This window comes from Colius striatus, chromosome 7 (genome assembly GCF_028858725.1).
Source record: "Colius striatus isolate bColStr4 chromosome 7, bColStr4.1.hap1, whole genome shotgun sequence".
NCBI classification, from domain to species: domain Eukaryota; kingdom Metazoa; phylum Chordata; class Aves; order Coliiformes; family Coliidae; genus Colius; species Colius striatus.
The window spans coordinates 23,837,764-23,859,312 of record NC_084765.1 but is presented as its reverse complement, the minus strand read 5'-3'; the positions used below and the strand labels follow the sequence as shown (position 1 = coordinate 23,859,312).

The 21,549-nt window shown below is 40.9% G+C and overlaps 1 protein-coding gene across 12 annotated transcripts in view; it reads right to left on the bottom strand.

The window, feature by feature from the left end:
• Positions 1-20,809, bottom strand: part of TEX9 (testis expressed 9) — a 31,317-nt gene extending 10,508 nt beyond the window's left edge. For 2 of the 12 annotated variants that reach the window (XM_062000487.1, XM_062000492.1), the window contains exons 1-8: positions 17,663-17,743; positions 17,184-17,306; positions 16,697-16,760; positions 15,128-15,198; positions 11,617-11,665; positions 10,531-10,616; positions 9,397-9,575; positions 1,393-1,475 (exon numbers count right to left, since the gene is read on the bottom strand). In XM_062000487.1, coding sequence (XP_061856471.1) covers positions 1,393-1,475; positions 9,397-9,575; positions 10,531-10,616; positions 11,617-11,665; positions 15,128-15,198; positions 16,697-16,699 — 471 coding nt within the window. In that variant the 5' untranslated portion in view covers positions 16,700-16,760; positions 17,184-17,306; positions 17,663-17,743. The other 10 variants (XM_062000488.1, XM_062000486.1, XM_062000491.1 and 7 more) reach the window with 10 other exon arrangements.
• Between the last annotated feature and the right edge of the window lie 740 nt (positions 20,810-21,549).

Sequence of the window (21,549 nt, the reverse complement as noted above, 5' to 3'; positions counted from 1 at the left end):
AATTGGGACAAAACCCAGAATCTATCTCAAGGCTTTGCCCATATGAAATTTTTGTGACCTTTTGAATGTAATAAAGTTATTTTAACTCCAGAGAAACTGGTACCCAAAGTGATACACTTTTACATATAAAGTGCTATGGGAGCAGGACAAGAATAGGTAGAAGGTTGTCTCTGTCATGTGCTACAGTAACTGAATTCTGTAGTATTTTTGGTAGGGAATGCCAAAATTATATTTTATTTGAAAATGAAAATCTCTTTAAAATCTAATGTAACAACTTTCTTCTGATCACAGCATGAAAGTATTGAAATACAGAGGCACCAGTATCGATAAAAATTAAACAAAATATAGAGCACAGATATAAAAATATCAAAATCTAATTACTTCTGAAGATTTTCTCCAGAAACCTCTGTCAAAACAATTACTGAATATCATCCTGCTGCTTAACTCCAAATTAAAAGCTTAAGAGAAAACACATAGGTGATTTGCCATATGTTCTGAATGTCTTCATGCCCGGGGAATAGGTGGAAGAAAGCATTCTGAACTTAAGAGACTAAGAATAATCTAATTGTGTAAAATGGAAAGTTAGTTTAAAAACCTTGCTTGATTTATAAATGCATGAAAAAGAGGTGATCCCTCTGGCAGACAGACACAAACTATTTAAGGTTTTATAGTTCAAGAGATGTTTGAGCATCAGCTGGAAAGATATTGCCAGACAGATCAGATCATAAAATTCACTTGTAGTAAACTGTAAAGTAAAATATCGGTGTAGCTTCATAATGCCTTAACTTCAGTCTGAACTGCCCAAACATGTAATTCCAAATACAGTTTTCCACATCGAGTATAATCATGAGAATGAAAAAGCCTAATTTCTGTTACAATACTCCACCTGAAGTGGACCACAGATCACCTGTTTCCACACTTCGTTCCACCAAGGACACCCAAAGAACCTGGCTAAATTTCTCAAGTTTTTTTATTTCTCATCTTGCCCTACATACCTCTCTCCTCCCATCACCCCTCTGCTCTCTGTGTACCAAAATCTGCATTTGACTGCTACTGCTTCCTCTCTTTTCTCTGTTAACACTCTTTCCCAGCAGCAATGGCTAGGGCACTCTGCAGCACCATGGTATCCCTACAGCTGGGTCACATCTTCATTCCCAGTTGCTCTTTCCTGCCTCAAATTCTTTTTCATTAAGTGTACTTTGCAAACTTTTAGCCCAAGATCACATTTATGCAGAAATTACTATATTTGACTCTAAATTCCCAGGAAGTTAAAAAAAATTACAACCTTAGCTATTAATATTTGAAAAGGAAAGGTTGAGGAAATTCTGTTGTGATTATTTGCTCAAGGGGAACCTTTAACATTTCTACAGATAAAAATCCCTCAACTCTTACCTTTTTCCCGCACTCACTCATCACATTATCCAGCTCTTCCTGCATAGCACGTAACTTTGCCTTAAGAAATCTGAGTTGAGCTTCTGTGAACATAAAAATTAACATTTAACATTTAATATCCACAAGTACTTATTTTTCAATGCAGAAAAGATGCAAGAACTCATTTTCACCTTCTTGTTTTTAAAAATGTACCACATCGTTGTTTACAATTCATGAAGCGAAACAGGCAAATAAACCCCTAGATTTCTAAATGTATGTTGCAAGTTTCTCATTCTGAGGTAAAGCCTGGTATAGAATTTTCTTTTTGTGACTCAACATCTTTAAAATGTAAAAGACTCATAAACTTACTGGAACTTTTCTTACACTATTCTATACATTACAGCACTCCTTGAGACTGAAGGCAAGAGAACTACATTGTAGGGTATGTCTACATTGCAATCAATCTGTAGCTGCAATTTGTGTAGTTACACCCAAAGTAATTTTAAACTGCTCATGACAAGGAATTCAATGTAGAATGCAAAACCCTCTTAATAGGTAAAAATCCACACAGTAATCTAGACTTTTTTTAAGTACCCTGCTAACTTTATTCAATTAATAGTTTAAAATTAAATCAATTTAATGAGATGTTTTTTTCCAAATGAAGTACTTTCTTTCTCTTGGACAGCTAAGAAATATACTACTGTCACGTCAAAAGAAGTTGTGGGTGAACAGTATGTTCTCTTACTATTGCCCACCCTTTCCCCAGATTATTGTCACGGAACTCTCTGTGAACTTCCACAGTCACAAAGAATGGAAACAGTATGAGGATCAAGTTAAGCAACACAGGAATAACCATTTGTAGTGGGTCTGGGACGGTAGTGATTTTCCACAGCAGCTCCTGCAGTGCTGTGCTTACTGTTGATATCAATATTATGACTACCGCTTGCACAACATCGGGGCTGTCCCTCCAGCATTCCTTCCCCCACCTTCACCAATAGCTGTGAGTGGGCATGATCTTGGGAGGGACTGTGGCCAGGACAGCTGACCCAGGCTGACCAAGGAGATATTCCATACCATATGACGTCAGCTCAGGAATATAAACTGGGGGAAAGGAGCAGGAAGGGGAGGCGAGATTCATTTCTGGCCTTCCCAAAGCAACCGCTACGCGTACTGAAGCCCTGCTTCTCGGGAGGTGGCCGGACATCGCTGCTGATGGGAAGTAGAGAGTAACAGCTTATCTGCTTCTGCTTTGCTTCCCGCGCGCGCGGCTTTGCTGCTTATTTATTAAACTGCTTTTATCTCAACCCACGAGATTCCCATCTTATTTTCTCCCCTTCCCTGGCTTGCTTCTCGGGAGGTGGGGGGTAAAGCGGTGTGGTGGGCACCTGGCATCCAGCCAGGCTCAAACTACCACAGCCCTTTTGGCGCCCGAACAGGGACGAGATAATAGCAGATTTACATTAACTGCATTGCAATTACAGTAAACCAATGAGAGCAAAGTTCCTGTGCTGGTCACGGAGCCTTGCTGTTATGCAGCTTATCTTACACTTTCTAATGTTTGGGAACATGATGCTCCTAACATTGACTCTCGGCTGTGCTTTAACCTTAATAGCTTTGCTAAGCTGGCTATATAATTTTGTGAAGAGGATGAAAGGGCCTGGGAACATGATGGCCCAAATAATAATAGCAAGTCTCATTCTGTTACTGATGAATTTAGTGTGCTGTGGGAGCTATCTTGTGGAGGCCATGGGGCAAAGCACCTCTTTCTCCTCAGCTCGGACTGATCTAGACAATTCTGTTACACAGACTTCCCAGGTCCTTAGTCACCCTTATACGAGAGTTTTAATATTACTAATTAACATGGTTGGTATATTATATATCTTGTGGAATCTGGAGTCATCTGGGTATCAGAGAGTACAAATTTGCGATGGAAACATGTTAAAATGCCCCCTGAAGCGGCCAGTCCCTGGGTGGCAGGGTATGTGGATGAATTTAGGCAAATTCCTAGGACGGTTATCACCTCCTGTAATCTGGGATTTTACATCTGAACAGATAAAAAACCCTGCTTTACTGACACGCTACCTGATAGAAGGGTGTCTTACCTACCCTAATGAGGCCCATCAGGTTCAGGCACTATACTGGGGCCTAGCCTCTGCCTACCGAGCTGCATTCCAGTCCTCTCAGAGAACTGTAATTGAAATGGAAACTCAAACGGTACCTGAGACCAACATAGTTGAGTCAGTCGCAGTCCAGCCCTCTCAGAGAACTATGGCCGAGGTGGAAATTCAAACTATACCTGAGACTACCATGGTTGAGTCAGGGAACCAAACAACAACCACAGTGGTTGCCCCAGTAGTGAAAAAGAAGCAGTGGATAAGGAGGTCAAGTCCATATCATCGATTAGTAAGGGCAGACGAGGAGGAAGAGGAAAGGCTAGAAGAAGAAATTGGTCCTTCGGTAAGGAGATCAGGAGAAGTGAGAGAAATCGAAAAGGAAATGGAAACTACTCGGTCCCTCACCTCAACAGAACTTAGAGATATGCGAAAAGATTACAGTCGCCAGCCAGGTGAGCGGATTGGTGCCTGGCTGCTCCGATGCTGGGATAACGGGGCTGACAGTCAACAATTGGAAGGCAGAGAAGCCCAACAGCTAGGATCTCTTGCTAGGGACCGGGGAATTGATAAAGGCATTGGAAAGAAAACCTCAGTTTGTAGTCTCTGGAAACGACTCCTCTCAAGTGTACGGGCAAGATACCCATTCAAGGAAGACCTTGTAAATGCCCGAGGAAAGTGGACTAGAGCTGATGAAGGGATCCAATATCTAAGGGAATTAGCTGTGTTGGAAGTCATCTATGGTGATCTGGATAATGTCGAGGCCTCCACAGATCCAGACGATGTCCAGTGTACACGGGCCATGTTGAGAAAAGTGATCCAGAGTGCCCCAGCTACATATTCTAATATCCTGGCAATGGTGTATCATCCAGACATGGACATACCAACAGTGGAGAGGGTATCTTCTTGGTTACAGAACTATGAAGAGAGCCTCTGCACCTCCTCATCAGTGTGGGATGATGGCCTGATTGTTAGATCTGCCTCAAGAACTCAGTCATCCACTGTCCCGACCAGGGGAAAGGGAAGTCCCAGACGCAGGAGTACACCACGAAATGAACTCTGGCTCTTTTTGCGTGGCCAAGGAGAGGATATGAGGAAGTGGGATGGTGAACCCACTTTTAAGCTAGAAGCGCGTGTACGTGAACTAAGGGGGAAGGCAGCTGTTAGAAAAGGACCGCCCAAGAGGGCTGTCAGCAGAGTGGCTGCCAAAACAAAAGAGGACAATCAACAATCTCCAAGACAGAGAAGAACTGCAACTACTTCCTTCGAAGCCAATGAGGAGACTTCAGGTCTGCAATTGCAAGGATCAGATAGCGAATACTCTGATGAAGAACAGAAATAGAGGGTCCCTGCCTCCAGCCAGGAGGAGGAAAGGGATGACCGAATCTACTGGACTGTGTGGGTTCGATGGCCTGGCACATCAAACCCACAAAGGTATAAAGCCTTAGTAGACACAGGGGCACAGTGTACATTGATGCCATCAAGGTATAGAGGCACAGATTCTGTCTGGATCTCTGGAGTGACAGGGGGATGTGAAGAATTATCTGTATTAGAGGCTGAAGTGAGCTTAACAGGGGACAAATGGAAAAAACACCCCATTGTGACTGGTCCAGAGGCCCCTTGTATTCTTGGCATAGATTACCTCAGGAGAGGGTACTTCAAAGACCCCAAGGGGTATCGATGGGCTTTTGGTATAGCCACTGTAGATACAGAGAAAATCAAACAACTCTCTAATTTACCTGGCCTCTCAGAAGACCCTTTTGTTGTGGGATTGCTGCAAGTTCAAGAGCAACAGGTACCAATTGCTACCAGGACAGTGCACCGGAGGCAATATCGCACGAACCGAGATTCCCTGGCTCCCATCCGTGAGTTGATTCATCAACTGGAGGCTCAAGGAGTAATTAGCAAAACTCATTCTCCATTTAATAGTCCCATATGGCCTGTGAAAAAATCTGATGGAGGGTGGAGGTTAACAGTAGACTATCGTGGCCTGAACGAAGTGACACCACCACTGAGTGCTGCTGTACCAGACATGTTAGAGCTCCAGTATGAACTGGAGTCAAAAGCAGCCAAGTGGTATGCTACGATTGACATCGCTAATGCATTCTTCTCAATTCCATTGGCAGCAGAGTGCAGGCCACAATTTGCCTTCACATGGAGAGGTGTCCAATATACCTGGAATCGATTGCCCCAGGGGTGGAAACATAGTCCTACTATTTGCCATGGTCTAATCCAAACTGTGCTGGAAATGGGTGATGCCCCTGAACATTTACAGTACATTGATGACATAATTGTATGGGGCAACAAGGCAGAAGAAGTGTTTGAGAAAGGGAAAAGAATAATACAGATTCTCCTGAAAGCTGGTTTTGCTATAAAAAGAAACAAAGTAAAGGGACCTGCACAAGAGATACAGTTTTTGGGCATAAAATGGCAAGATGGGCGTCGGCATGTGCCTATGGATGTTGTGAATAAAATAGCTCGTGCAGTCGCCCTTGGGCCCATCCGTACAGGACCAGATGTGCAGAATATCCTCTACACTGCCGCTGGAGAGCATGGTCTCACCTGGAGCCTCTGGCAGAAAACATCTGGAGAAACCCGAGGTCGACCATTAGGGTTTTGGAGCCGAGGATATCGAGGATCGGAAGCCCACTACACCCCAACTGAAAAAGAAATACTAGCAGCATATGAGGGACTTCGAGCTGCTTCAGAAGTCATTGGCACAGAAGCTCATCTCCTCTTGGCACCACGTCTGCCTGTGTTACACTGGATGTTCAAAGGGAAAACCCCTTCTATACATCATGCAACCAGCGCTACATGGAGTAAGTGGATGGCGTTGATTACACAACGATCTCGGCTGGGGAAATCTAATCGCCCAGGAATCCTGGAAGAAATCATGGACTGGCCAGAAGGCAGAGATTTTGGAGCATTGCCTGAGGAAGTAGCTCGCGCCCAAGAGGCACCACCATATAATGAATTGTCAGAAGATGAGAGGCATTATGCTTTGTTTACTGATGGATCCTGCCGCGTGGTAGGAAATCATCGTAAGTGGAAAGCTGCTGTGTGGAGTCCCACACGACGAGTTGTTGAGGCCACTGAAGGAGAAGGTGAGTCAAGTCAGTTTGCTGAAGTGAAGGCTATCCAACTAGCTCTAAAGATTGCAGAACGAGAGAAGTGGCCAGTACTCTATCTTTACACTGACTCCTGGATGGTGGCTAATGCTCTATGGGGATGGCTACAGCAATGGAAGAAGACCAACTGGCAGCGCAAGGGTAAACCCATCTGGGCTGCTGCATTATGGCAAGACATTGCTGCTCGGGTGGAAAATATGACTCTGAAAGTACGTCATGTAGATGCTCATGTGCCAAAAAGCCGTGCCAATGAAGAACAATGGAATAACCAACAGGTAGATAAAGCTGCTAAAATTGAACTAGCTCAGGTAGATCTAGACTGGGAGCGTAAAGGTGAGCTATTTATAGCTCGATGGGCCCATGAAACATCAGGACATCTGGGAAGAGATGCAACATATAGATGGGCTCGTGATCGAGGGGTGGACTTGACCATGGAAGCCATCACACAGGTCACCCATGAATGTGAAACATGTGCCGCAATCAAGCGAGCCACACGAATCAAGTCTCCCTGGAACAGAGGCCGATGGCTGGGTTTTCAGTATGGTGAGGCCTGGCAAATTGACTATGTTGGACCACTACCACGAACACATCAAGGCAAGCGGTATATACTCACCATGGTGGAAGCAACTACTGGTTGGTTGGAAACATACTCTGTCAACCACGCCACTGCCCGAAATACTGTCTTGGGTCTTGAAAGGCAAGTTTTGTGGCGACACGGCACTCCAGAAAGAATTGAATCAGATAATGGAACTCATTTTCGAAATAATCTCATAAACTCCTGGGCAAAGAAACATGGCATTGAGTGGATATACCACATCCCCTATCACCCACAAGCCTCTGGAAAGATTGAGAGATATAATGGGTTACTAAAGACCATGTTGAGAGCACTGGGCAATGGGGCATGGAAGCAGTGGGATAAAAATTTAGCAGAAGCCACTTGGCTGGTCAATAGCAGAGGTTCAACTAACCGTCCTGGTCCTGCCCAAACAAAACCACTACATACTGTGGGAGGAGATAAGGTCCCCGTAGTGCACCCAGGGAAATGGCTGGGGAAGGCAGTATGGGTTGCACCTCCCATGGGAAAAGGCAAACCCATTCGTGGGATTGTCTTTGCTCAAGGGCCTGGCTGTACTTGGTGGGTGATGAGAAAGGATGGGGAAACACGATGTGTACCTCAAGGAGACTTAACCTTGGGGGAAAAATAACCTGTTATGTGAGTTATCTGTTGTAGATGAACTTTGCAAGAAAAACCGAACAAGTGGACAAACCAAGCCGGTGCTGGTGCCCAACACTGAACATACTGTTTCCCCTGGCCTGGATATTCATCTTGATGGATGAGACAGAAGTTATGACCTGCTCCAGTGAACATCTACAGAGGATGAAAGATATAAGAATGTTGTTTGTTTGTTTGATGCAAGATGCAAGAGGGAATACAAGAATGATGTTTGTCTGTTGAAGAGTGGGGGTACTGGTTAATGAGAGTATATAAGAATGTATATGGATTGTTAAGATGGTTTGTCTGAGCATGACATAAATGGTATGGAATAAGGGGTGGAGACTGTAGTGGGTCTGGGACGGTAGTGATTTTCCACAGCAGCTCCTGCAGTGCTGTGCTTACTGTTGATATCAATATTATGACTACCGCTTGCACAACATCGGGGCTGTCCCTCCAGCATTCCTTCCCCCACCTTCACCAATAGCTGTGAGTGGGCATGATCTTGGGAGGGACTGTGGCCAGGACAGCTGACCCAGGCTGACCAAGGAGATATTCCATACCATATGACGTCAGCTCAGGAATATAAACTGGGGGAAAGGAGCAGGAAGGGGAGGCGAGATTCATTTCTGGCCTTCCCAAAGCAACCGCTACGCGTACTGAAGCCCTGCTTCTCGGGAGGTGGCCGGACATCGCTGCTGATGGGAAGTAGAGAGTAACAGCTTATCTGCTTCTGCTTTGCTTCCCGCGCGCGCGGCTTTGCTGCTTATTTATTAAACTGCTTTTATCTCAACCCACGAGATTCCCATCTTATTTTCTCCCCTTCCCTGGCTTGCTTCTCGGGAGGTGGGGGGTAAAGCGGTGTGGTGGGCACCTGGCATCCAGCCAGGCTCAAACTACCACACCATTATGCACGGTAGGAACAAAGGGAAAAGAAGAAAATGGAAAAGGAGTATCTGGAAATGAACATCAAGGGATGGATGGGTACATGTGGTCATTTGCTGTAATTCTTTTAATCTCACCCACCTTCCCTTATCAACTGTCAACTTCATGGTAAATTTGAACTATGCAGACGCAAATAATTTGTAGGATTTACGAAAAAATAAGATACAGACTGACTTTTTTTCCTCCTGTTATATCCTTGCTATCTCCTGGTAACTAGTGGCTATCCTGAGATGGAGGCCACATGGAAGCCATCAAGTTTAATACCCTTTCAGATACTATTCAGTTGTTTGATTTTCTTCATGAAACATACTGTAGTTTGGCATTCACAATACCCTGTGGCAATTAGCTGGCTAATGTAATTATGCATTATGTGAAAGAAAAACACTTTGTATATCTTGCTTTAAATCAAATTTAATGTGGTATTTACTAGTGTTTCCATTACAAAAAGACAGCTTTCCCTTTACCATTACTGTCTTCATTACAGAATCTTATTTTCCTTTTCCTTTAAGAGCTTTAGAACTTGCCCTATAATTTCTGTAGAAACTCTTCCTTTTTTCCCCCCAAGTGAATTCACTTCTAATAGTTGGGAAGTAAGAATAAAAGTACTTGACCATGGGAGGAAACGTACCTGCTCCCATTTCATTTCCAGCACTTGGAATAGTATCATCAGCTAGACAGTCTGGTAAGCCTCCTTTCTCTAGTTTTCCTTCCATTTTGCTTATTGTTTTTGCTAAAGAATAATCGATGCAATCCTCCAGCACTGCAACATTATCAGCACTTTGTACTTCCAGGTTTCTTGCTTTTGAACTAAAAAAAGAAGCCAAACCCTACATTTAAAATTTATCATTTAAAAATCCTTACGAAAATGTAGCATATTTGCTGTTTTTAAGAGTATAGACTTATTTACTTAATGTAAATTTGTTGCTTGTGTTCACATGAGAGATGCATTGATGGCAATTTATCATTTTCTTTATGTAAGATATCTGTACTGTATGCCACATAAGCAATCACAGGATTTTACATATAATAATGCAGGAGTCGCAGAAACAGTACCACTTTCTATTGAGAAGATTTTTGGCACGGTCTTCTCATCCAACAACTTTGTTAACTAAATCAAGGTTAAAAAAACAAACAAAGGAGTGTTCTCCTGACTTTAGCTACTATCCTCTCCCTTGAAATTCTGCTATTTCCCCCCTACTTGTTAACTTCTAGAACTCTGTCCCGTCTAGCTATACTCCTACCTTACCACAATTTTTCTATCATTACGCCTGGCCTAGGAAACCTTGACCCTAGAAGTTGCATTCTAAAATTTTGATCAAACAGAAACACAGGGTATGTGGTACATCTGCTACATAGGGTATCTCCTCAGCTTTGGTTTAGAAAAAAATTATATTAGTTCCTACAGGAGATGAAGTTCTTAAGCTTTTATTCCCAGATATCTTCATCCCACTGCAGTTTTCAAGCTCCTTCTTGGCTGCTAACTTTTCCCACAGGTTTGAGTTCGCCCTGCAGGTTCACCCTACACAATTCCACTTCTAAATCTTGTGAGGTGGTACAAGCATTCATATTAGGTTCACTAACACTTTCTGGTGTTCTATGTAAGTAAACAGAGATGGATACATGGTGGAACTGACTGAGAAGGACAATCAATAGCAATGTATTTTTATTCATGTAGAAGCATACATGAATAAAAACAGCTTGCTGGGAAAAAAAAAAACCTAGAATACTTTATTATAAACAAAACCAGATGTGTATAATGTACCTTGAAGTTGTTCTTTGGCCCTTACTTCCAGAGTATGGTCTGTTCTGAGCCATGGGCATGGAAGCAGATTTCTTCTTGTTTGCTAGCTACAAGAAAGTAGTATTTTTTTAAAATTAGATGGGAATTGCTTTCTTCTAGTATTTTTGTGGGTTGGAGGGGTTCATATTCAGACTCAAATAGACTTTTCAAAGTATACTTTTCAAGCTTTCAGAAGCACAATTTTTCAGTTTTATTTGCACTCATCTTTATCTTACTATTTTTATGTTCACATGCTCAAATTATGAAACATCCAATAATCATTTGCTTGTGGGAGTTTTTGCACACATAATATTTATAAATTCACATATAAGCAAGGCTCTCAGCTACTACCAAGATATTGACTATTGGACTGTCAACAGAGTGCACATTTCTTTGAAAAAATGTGATCATACCTTTAAATACATGCTATTTTTATGCATCATCTTAATCTTAGAAATCCTCTGTAGAAGGAAGATCTAACAGTATTTTTGCTACTTTCAACCAAATAAATATTCTTTAATAATTAGGGGGTTTTCTACCATACTCTGATAAATAACTGAAGCTTTATTTTGGAAGCTTTAGCTCACCTCCTAAAACATTTACCGTAATTAGAGACTATTGAGCTTCTTCCTAGTCTCCATCCCTTTCTTCCATTATATTTCCCTTCCTGTAATTGGTTATTTTGACTACTTGTTTATTATTACATCTAGAAGACAGTAGTACTGCCTTTGGTATTACACTGGTGGGGGAGGGAAAGGAAAAAATGAACCATGTTTTAGTGTTTTGCACTTTGAATTCTTAATTTTATGTTCAAAACACTGAACGCTTCTATTAACGTTTTACATAAGAGGAAACTCAGAGCACAAAACTTAAACGTATTGTAAATCCACTTGACGAGCAGTGGCCCTGAGAAACCCCAGCAACACTGTCCCTGCAGCACTGCTTTGAACATCGTGTCCTTTCAGCTTCCCACTCATGTTAAGTTCTCAACACAGCCTCAAAACCAAAAGGAGTATGTGGAAATTATATTAGAGGATAAATTAACCAGGATAGTTTTGGCTTTGGTACCTTGGCATATGAGTGTGTGAGAGATGAAACTTCAGGACAGAGTGGACATCTGCAGAAAAAAGGAAAAAGTCACTGAATACGTGTAACAAAATTAAAATTTTACAGTAAGAATTCATCCCTCCCCATCAGAATCAGGAGAATGACATTTGATATGTCTAGAGTAAACCATATAAGCAACTACTAGCCTATTAGATCAATGATTGTGCCGGGGGTACTTAGCCAGTACACAGCATGTTACCAGCTTCCAACAAGAGAGAGACTGTCAATCCATTAGCAAAGATCACCCCAGCTCAGTGGTTACTATGCCTACTTGACATCCAAATCCCTGAGTTAATCCAAAGAAAATGAAGATCTAAATCAGCATCCTCTGCATCCTAAGAGAGAGTGCAATTGGATGCTCAGATCGACTGTTGTCAAGTCAACTAAAAGGCACTATCAAGTGAATTTGAGGTGGGAGCAATTTATAAATTAAGCTCCATAGATTTTTTGATTAAATGGATACTACAAATATTTTAAACCATTTTACAGACAAAAAAAAAAAAAGGAATAAAAAAGCAGCTTTCTTATTTGCTTGTTTAGCTGAAAACTATTTTGCTTGGTAACTGAACTTCGGGTTAAATATTTTTTTAAATCTACTGGAGACAAGCAGAAAGTTTTAGCAGGCTGTCTACTGTTCAGGTCAAGTTTCTGGTCATATAATATTTTTGCTTTCAGAATGAGTTATGTGAATCTGTGCTAATGCACTGAAAGGCTACTTTTTCACTACCCTTTGCAATTTTTTACTTCACTTAAAATTCCGCCTTATAAAAGATTTGGAATAGAATTGAAATTTCAGGCACATCAAGTCACCTAATTGTTTTTGTCCAGCTGACCTGAGCAAATGTTTTGATTGTGCCTTTAAAAATTTTGCAGACACCCATTCATCAACAAGAACTGTCTGCACAAAGCTCCATATTTTATTAATCCCCCCCCCCAAAAGAAAAAAAAAAAATGGAGAGATCATCTCTGTGTGGTTGGCAACAGACTTCAAGAATAGGATGATTAGGTTTTGTCTGTTTACCCTATTTTCCTCATGCTTCCTTCCTATTGGCTAGCTTTAGGAGTGTGCAGAAGGTGAGGATTTGCTGCCACAGAAATAGCAGTCATATGTTCTGAAAAAGATGAAAATACAACACTCTGTACTCAAGAAAACAATAATGTTCTCTCCACTAGTAGACTAATTTGTTCCTACTATATCTGTTGTCTCAGGGCCTTCTTTAAAAAAACAAAAAAAGCCCCACAACATAACAAACAAAGAACGCAACAACACCCCCACAACCGACCATCATTGTTCACTGAATTCCTCAAACTTGTTTAACCTTAATGGTTTCATTCCTCTTCCCCACACATAACAACCCGTTTTTAAAACCTCATAATACAGTTCTATAGCTGTTTGGTAGGTGAAATTAATATATAAATCCTGCAATGGTATACAAATAAGTAGCTGAAGCATTGTGGCCACACTGAAACAGAAGCTAATGTTTAACAATTCCATCTCTGCATGTAAACACGAGATGCATGTGCATGAGCAAACCCTTTGTATTTGCTAATCCTATTCAAAGCCTATAGCGTGCTTGCCCATGCGCACAGTTTCCACGCCAGGAGCCTGGCAATGCTCAGAAGAGTGAAAGTGTAAACAAAAGCCGATCTCAATGCGGTGCTACTGGAGCTGCTTTGTCTCTATGTAATTCAAGGTTCTCTGCAAAAAATACGTTATAAAAACTGCAGAACATATTTCCAAATATGCACTGACTTGGACAGTGACTTAAATGATTTGTTTCTCTTTTTTTCACTTTGCTTACTCATTTTTTTTTTCTCTTAACCCGTTTTTTTCCTTTTTTCCCCCGATACTCCCTCTTTCTTTGCTTCAATTTCTCCGTTTCTTTCCAGTTGATTTAGTGTTCACTCTCCTTAAAGGAATCAATGGAAATCTCAAATGAATATTTCAAAAATACCTCAAGTGCTTCCTTTAGATTTATAGCCTATCTGCTGGCACAATTTTGAGAGAAAAATAAATATTAAGTACTTGGAACTAATTTAATAGAATGGCCTCAATGTTCACTCATGGATAATCAGTGTCTCTAATTCCTAGCACACATTTCTTTTTTTCACTGCAGGATGTGATTTCAATTCTTCTCTCACATAAATGTTTACCTGAACACGGACTGTGGTTTTTTTAAGATGTTTTAATTTATGCAGGTAATTGGTAGATCGGTTGCTAATTGCCCTTTTTTTTTTTTTTAATTCTTCCAGCACCCCAATTTATTTCAAACATATCCCACCAAAGCCATTTTGTGGGGCCGAATCCTCTGATCACACCACTTCATAAAACAGCTTCATAACTCAACTCTAGTTTGAAATTCTTAAAAATATTCTGTCTACTGTTCAAAATCCACAAAACAGAACAAAAAACTAAAGCAAGATCCAAAATTTGTTTGCAAAGCATGATTATGTGGATAACACATGGAGTTTCTTTTTTTTCCTGTCTACAACTGACATATACAGCTTTAATTGCTGGTACAGCCAGGTTTCTGTCACAGACTTGCTGTCACACCTTTTTGTGTACTGAAAAACCCATCTATGTTCACTAAAAAACCTTTTTCTTGATGCTATTACTCTGTACAAAAGTAACTATTTGATCATCTCGAGCAGACTTTCATACACACTACCTCAAGAGAGCTTCCCAGCTGCAGCTAAACATTGGAAGCACCTTGCAGTCTGTCCCTTTGTTATCTTGATTAGTGCCACCATAAATTTAGAAACCTACCACGAGACCCTTCATTAAACTGTGTATTAGGCCATCTTAAATCCATCCACTTCCTGTACTATCAGTGTACAAACTCTCGAACAACTAAGTAAATATTAATGCCCCCAAAGAACTAAGTAATTGCAGTGATGTATCCCCTCCAGAGCTAAGGGGTTTGAACACAGAGGACAAAACTCACAGTTGTTTGTGTGTTCATACAGGCCAATGGTATGTCGGCTTCAGAAATGTAATGATAACGAAGTTCCAGAGGGTGGCAGCTGAATGTTTGTCTTTCTTAGGTTTTTGTGTTTGGTTCGTTTTTATCTAGCACTTCCTGTCCCAGGAACATTTAGGCCAAGTTAAATGTGAGCCAGTATGTATTTTTTCACTTTGTTAGCTGAACTGGTTAAAACCTGTCAACTGCTGAGTGTCTGCTGTTTTGTACTGCAAAGAAAACTCTTACCTTACTTTGCTATTTTGTTTTACACATCAGTGCTACTTGCCATCCTAGACAGCACATTTCAGCAAAATTAAGACTTCCTTAAAATAACAAGGAATAACACTTATTTAGTATCAATTGTTTCAAATAATAGGAAAAAAATTCTCCAATCCTATATGCTGCAAAGACAGATGGAACAGGAGCATGATTAGAGTGCCAGCCAGGGTGTGCAGGATAGGTGTGAAAGACTCCTGACAAATTCTATGCAGCATTTGTGAAGCACATACCTCTGTCTGTTGTCTTCACGTGACTTAGCCTGTACTGAATCTGGTCTAGAGAGTATGTCCTGGTGGCCTTTCTTTTTTAAAAAAATAAGTAACAAAAAGTAGTCAATTTTGGGGACTATAATCCCTTAAAGATTAATTACATTATTGTAAATAATAGATCACAACAACTACAGTCTACTATGGAGAAGTATGAAAATTATAGTCTAATGTGAAAAAGAACTCAACCCCCCCAAAAAAGATGGCTAAAAATTAAAATACTATTGCTATCCCCCAATATTGATTTCTGAACCATTACATGTAACTGCCTCTAGCCTGTAAAAACAGCTACCTCCCTTTTCTCTGAAATATAAGGGTAGCAAATGCAAAGCAGGTGGAACAATTTTTTAGTTTTCCATGTTGTACAGTAAGCCTTAAAAAGAAATCTTTATTCATCCAATAAGACCATAACTGGATGCTGACATGTTGTATGTGCTGTACGGAACAATTCACCCTTAATGTTCAGATAGCTTCTGTGTTGCTAAATTGCAGTTAGAAAGCATAATCCAGAATAAAATGCCGTTGACCTGTTTGGTGTTCTAGATTTTGGTTTTATTAAACTGTTTTTCTTTAGTTGTTACATGTTTCTGTCCAATCTGGCGGCGCCATGTGGTATATTACATGGTGTCCTATGAATATCTGACCTTCTGCTGTATTTTTTAAAAGGAGGAGTTTGGAGGAAATGGTTTTGTTGCTGCTGTTTCTTAAAGGAAAGTGACTAGATGCTATTTTGGCCACTTCACCTGCTTCTGTTCAAAAGCCAAGAAGTGAGCCTCAGCTTGTCAAAACAGCTCAAGAAATGAATGTGTTTTCCCAGGACATAAAAATTAAATTTCAACAGTAGGAAAAGTGCATACATGTGTAGCTTTCCAAAAGATTTAATAATTTGCTTTTTAAGTCTTTTTTATTTGAGTGAGTGCATTTCCACTGAATATATCTAATATGCAGAACACATTCTCTAACCATACCTCCCCCGTTCCCTTTTTAAAATTTGTCCAATTTTCATATAAAAACGTGACTCTGGTACACAGCCACACTAATGTTAAAAGATAATACTGACAATAAACAGGAAATTTTTGTTTTAAGAACAAAAATTCTTACTAACTCCATACTTCATGTTGCTTATTCCTTGTATTTCAGTTGATCCTGAAACAATGAACAATGTAGATTCTATTTCATTAGGATGCTGTTGCAACAGTATGTGATTTTCAAATACTTTTTAAAATTTATTTGAGATATAAAACCACCTACAGATACTTTAACATCTAAAGTTTTTAATGTGATTTTATGCATGTATGTGCACAAATGCTCTACACATCTGTGTGAACAACTGCCTACCTGATGACATTATATAAAAACTGATATGGTTTTAGAAGTTAACAATTGGGGGGGGGAAAGGGACATTAAAAGCTTAGCTTGCATTTGAAACGAAAATACTTTCAGTTGTCATCAGCTAAGTAATTTATTTCCAAACTTGACCCTGTGTGAATGTGAATCAAGGCTAAATTATTTAAGTCTGTATAACCAACTCACCATTACTTCTTCAGCCTGACGTACCAGTTTTGCTGTTTTTGCTTCTAATTCTGCATTGAGTTGCCTGAAAAAGTGGGAATGCTTGTAACTGAGTTTTGGAAACGTGTAAAATAAATAAAAGTAAGCATGACAGTATCTCTGCCTGAACCAAGAGAAATTTTAGTAACTCCTACAAAGGAACAGCAAAACGTACCTCAAGGTATTTGAACAAAGTTACATTTTACCAATTCTGTGTTTCTGTCAAATCAATAGTAATAAAACATCTATACCTGTTAAAAGGTAAGGTTTACACTAATTCTGAGAAGATATTAAAGGTGTCCTTGGTTTTGGCCATGTCATTGCTTAATACAGATTTTACATCTTTATTTCCTCAATATTTTCTGGTTTTAACACAGTCCTTATCTTAGGTATACTTAGCAGCTGGGGTGGGGGAAACAGTTGTGCACAATTACTTCATCATCTAATTAAAATGTGTTGCTATACCTACGTTCAGGTTAGAAAAAGCTTGTGTTCTTGGATGCTTCACTTAATAGCTTCTCAAACAGCGTGACTAAGAGGGCTTCTGAGACATGTCTCCTTGGACATCCTCACCATTCACAGGAGCTGAGGACTGGCAGGTAACAGAGCAAGTGGTTTTGTATCTGCTTTCACTACATATATCATCAGTTTTAGAGCTTTTATGCTTTTTTTGCAATAGGCTTAAGCAGGGATGTATTCATAATTTAAACGCAATGTCAACGTTTTAAATGCTGAACACCCTAACGCGCCGTGCTGTGGGGTGAAAGTGAGGCCTAGCACACCGAGGCGCCTGCGCACCGCGGCGGGACAGAGCTGAACGTTCCAAGCAACGTTCAGCTTTCGTCTTTAAGATGGGCGAGAACAGCCGAGGGGCGCGGAGGCACTCCGCCGGCCGTCCAGCAGCGAGCGGCACAGGGCTGAGGGGACGGGGCCCGGCCGCCTCCTTACTTGTACTCCTTCTCCTTGGCCAGCAGGTCACCGCTCACAACGCCGGTACCCCCGGCGGCGGGCGGCTGGGGGCCGCCGGGCGGTCTCCGCACCTGCAGCGAGGAGGAGCGGCTGTGCGGGGTGGGCACGGCTACGCCGCCCAGCCCCGCACCCCTTTCCGCCGTCCCCGTTCGTCCCCTTGTGCCCCAGCCGCCGCCTTACCCCAGGCAGGCCCCCGCCCCGCCGGACGCCGCTGCCGCCGCCCGCCGCCATTTTGTTCGCGCGGAGGCTGCGGCGGACACGGCGTCTCCTTCGCCAGGGCAACCGCCCTCCGCCGCGGCCCCTCCTCCGCCGCGGGGCTCAGAACGGCCGCTCGCGGCCTGTCGCCCTAGCCAAGCCTCTTCCTGGCGCTGCCGGAGAGGGAGGGCAGGGCCAGGGCAGCCGCATTTTCCCTCTTGCTGCCGGGCGGTGGGAAGGAGAGAGGTTTCGTTCTCCTTCGTTCGCGCAGTTTGGCGCCAGGGTGACACGGTGTTAGGACCCCTGTGACAGGGATTGCATTCCTAGGGCACGGGGACAGGACCCCTGACCGCAGGCTGCCGGCCCTTGTCATGGCACTGGACGCCCGCGGCTTAGAGCAAGGGGGAAGCGATAAGGTCTGAAGTGGTGTTACATTTGTTAGTGTTATGGGTATTTATTACAACCTTTCTGTTGGAGCCATGGAGCGGTGTTACTGTCCTGCCCCCATCTCTTGATTTCAGTGTATTAAGCATGTGTGCTTGCAGCATTACAGCAACTGTTCCACCCTATTTACTGCTCTTGTGCTGTCATATCTGCATTTTGTAGTCCCACTTTTCTTTGACTGTTGTCTGGTTTTAGCCTTTGTCCCTTATCCCTGCACTGTTTGACATTGTTGCCTTTCTCCTTCCCAGTCACTCATGAGCCATTCCCTCTTATTGTCACTCCCACTCACCTGCCCATTCACTCCAGTTTCCCAAAGTTCTAACCGACGCTGCCCCTCCATATGACAGTACTCCGCCATCCTGTACCAGTATGGGTAGCTGGGTATCTATATGGCAAGAATATAGTTCTATACCCCGAGTTACATGGACAGTATATGATCTTTAATGAGATTTACACAGGGGAAATCAGAGGGCTTTGCTGACTAGAAGGTGTATGTATAGTTGAAGGATTTCTGCAGAAGTGTTAGCTGCAAAACAGAAGAAATGCTTGGAGATTAACTTTGAGGACTGAGGCATGCAGTGTAATGGAATAAATGGAGGTGAAATGGACAAATGTGATTAGTGGAAGGCAAATAATAGAAATACCAATACAGAAAATAGAAGTGCTTAACCAGTGGTGTTAACACAAAGGTATTGACACAAAAGAGGAAAATAGTGAGCCTATGAAAAAAGTTATTGAGATTTTTTAAAAAATCGTCAGCCAAGAGGTCAATCCATTACAATAATTTAAAAAAAGATTACTAGTAAGAATAGCAAGAGGTTAATGGTGGTTTTTTAAAAGACAGGTATGTAGACTTTAACTCCAACAGTTATGCTTTTGATCTGGAGAAACAAGAAAGTGTGATGTCAATAGTAGAAACCAAACCTCCACAGGGGAAGAAAGATTTTGTTAAGAAATGAAGTGTAGATTCCATGAGACACTAAAGCATCATAACCAAAGTGAGGTTTTTAGAAACCTCTCTAGTGAGGTTTACTGAGGTTCTGGGGGATTTTAAGAGCAACAAGAGCTAAAGAAGGGAAACAAGGTTGGTAGGATAAAAGCTACAAGGACAAATATGCTTTTTCCAAACAGCAACAATTTTGTTTTTTCCAAAAGAAAAGTATTGTTTCTTTTTGCAGAACTACAATGCCATCTCAGTAGCATTAGTACTGTTTTTAAAGTTCTTGTCCAGTATAGCTGTATGATCATAACATCTTAAAAATTACAAAAGTATGAGCTAGAGGATCTCTGCTAGTTACATATTGAGGCAACAGAACCACTAGTTGAGATTAGAGAGATTAAATTCACTGGTTTTCTAGCCAGCTTTTAGCTAAGTCTTAATAAACAAAAGAGGGGTAATTTATTATATCATAAATGATTAAATATGTTAACAAACACAGCAATGCAAGGTTGTTTTTGATTAGAGCCCCCTGAGAATAATAACATACATATATATTAGGACTGTAGATTTGCACAATTTTTTAATATCCACAACATGATTTATTTAATATGATTTATGTTATTGAGTCATTGTACCAACTGGATTTAGAACTTAACTACCTACACTTGAAATAATATGAAAAGATTAATATGTTTAGGTAAGTATTTCTTAGTGAACTTTAAAGTATTTCTCCAGAGATGTAGAAAACAGAACTGTGAGATATTGTTACATTCTTGATCCCTTACTCCATTAAGGTTTTATCACTTTAAAGTTGACCTGATACGACCTTAACAGTTGCGGTTAATTCTCTAATACATAGTTGGTAACTGGGTAGAGAGTAGGCTTATATTAGAGATGACAACCAATAGCAAGGTACATAAGGTGCTAGGAAAATTTGTCTTAGTATTTATCTGAAGGAAAAAAGAGGCACTTGAAAGCATAGCATTGCTCTGGTTTCAGATGTAGCCAACGTTATTTGTTTGTAGATTCCCATTTTCCATTTAATCTTTTTTAAAAGTTGATTAAAACATGATTGAAATGTTTTTGTCATTTTGAAATGAAGAGAGCATCAGATTAGATGCAGATTTCCCACAGATTGATGTTTGTGATCATAACGAGCTGTGCTTGGGACCTCCATGATTAGAGTAGTACAACATCATTCCGTATTTTCCAAGCGTTTAGTTTTTTCTTTGGTGGTTTCTGAGGTTTATTATATCCCAGAATTAAATTACTCTAACAGAAATGTTAGATTCCAAATGAAATGTTTCCCTGCACTGCCACTGTTGCTCTTCCAGCAGAGGAAGAACTAGATCACAGAACAGAAGAGCTCAGTCAATATAGCTTGTAGGAGTGAATCTGAACAGAAGGGTGTGCAGAGCTGGTGCGACATTAGAATAGTTTATTGCAGAAGACCATTGAGGATCAATAGACAGTGTTTACCTTTCATTATACCAAAGATCCTGTGGCTCTCTTCCTTCTGCAGACACAGATTTTGTGATCTCCCTTTTTTCCCTCAATAAAAATATAAAGCCATGAGATTTTTGTATTAAGCTATTACCTTTACATTTTTAGACACATTTTTTGTTCATAATATCTTGTTATTGGCTTAAAGATTCATTATTCAGAATTTTCCATACTTCTCATAAAAGTTGTGATATTTAGTAGAGACCTAAAATACTATCAACAGCCAACATTGTAAGAAGGGATGGGATTTCATTACATATCACATTACTTGACAAAACCAGAAGAATGTAGTGGTTTTAGACACCATTTTCTTCCAAAAAAATAATTGCAAATGCATCAAGTCAAACAAACAACAGCTGATACCTGTGCTCAAGTTTTTGTTGTGTTTTGTTTTTTTTTTTTAATAAGGCCCATGCTACACAAATGAAAAGCATATATGCAAATATGCACACCGTTTCTTAGACAAAGAATCATGTTAAGGACTACATATTATCTTTGGTGTGTGGTAGAGCTGAGTTCAATCAAACTTACATATATATGAGAAGCCTGTAGTAAAATACTGCCTCTGTTGATTTCACTTCTAGAAGGAAAAGTCTTTTACAGGACCTGCTGTTGTCTGCTGTACCTCCATCCTAGGAAAGGCAATGTAACACCAAGTGTGCCATTCTTCTGTATACTAGTTTATTTGACCAGGACAGTCTGTACTGCTTTAGATTACCCTGCTCTGGGTTAAGCAGTGACAGGGACATGGTTTACCACACCACATTTATAATTCTGGCTCTGA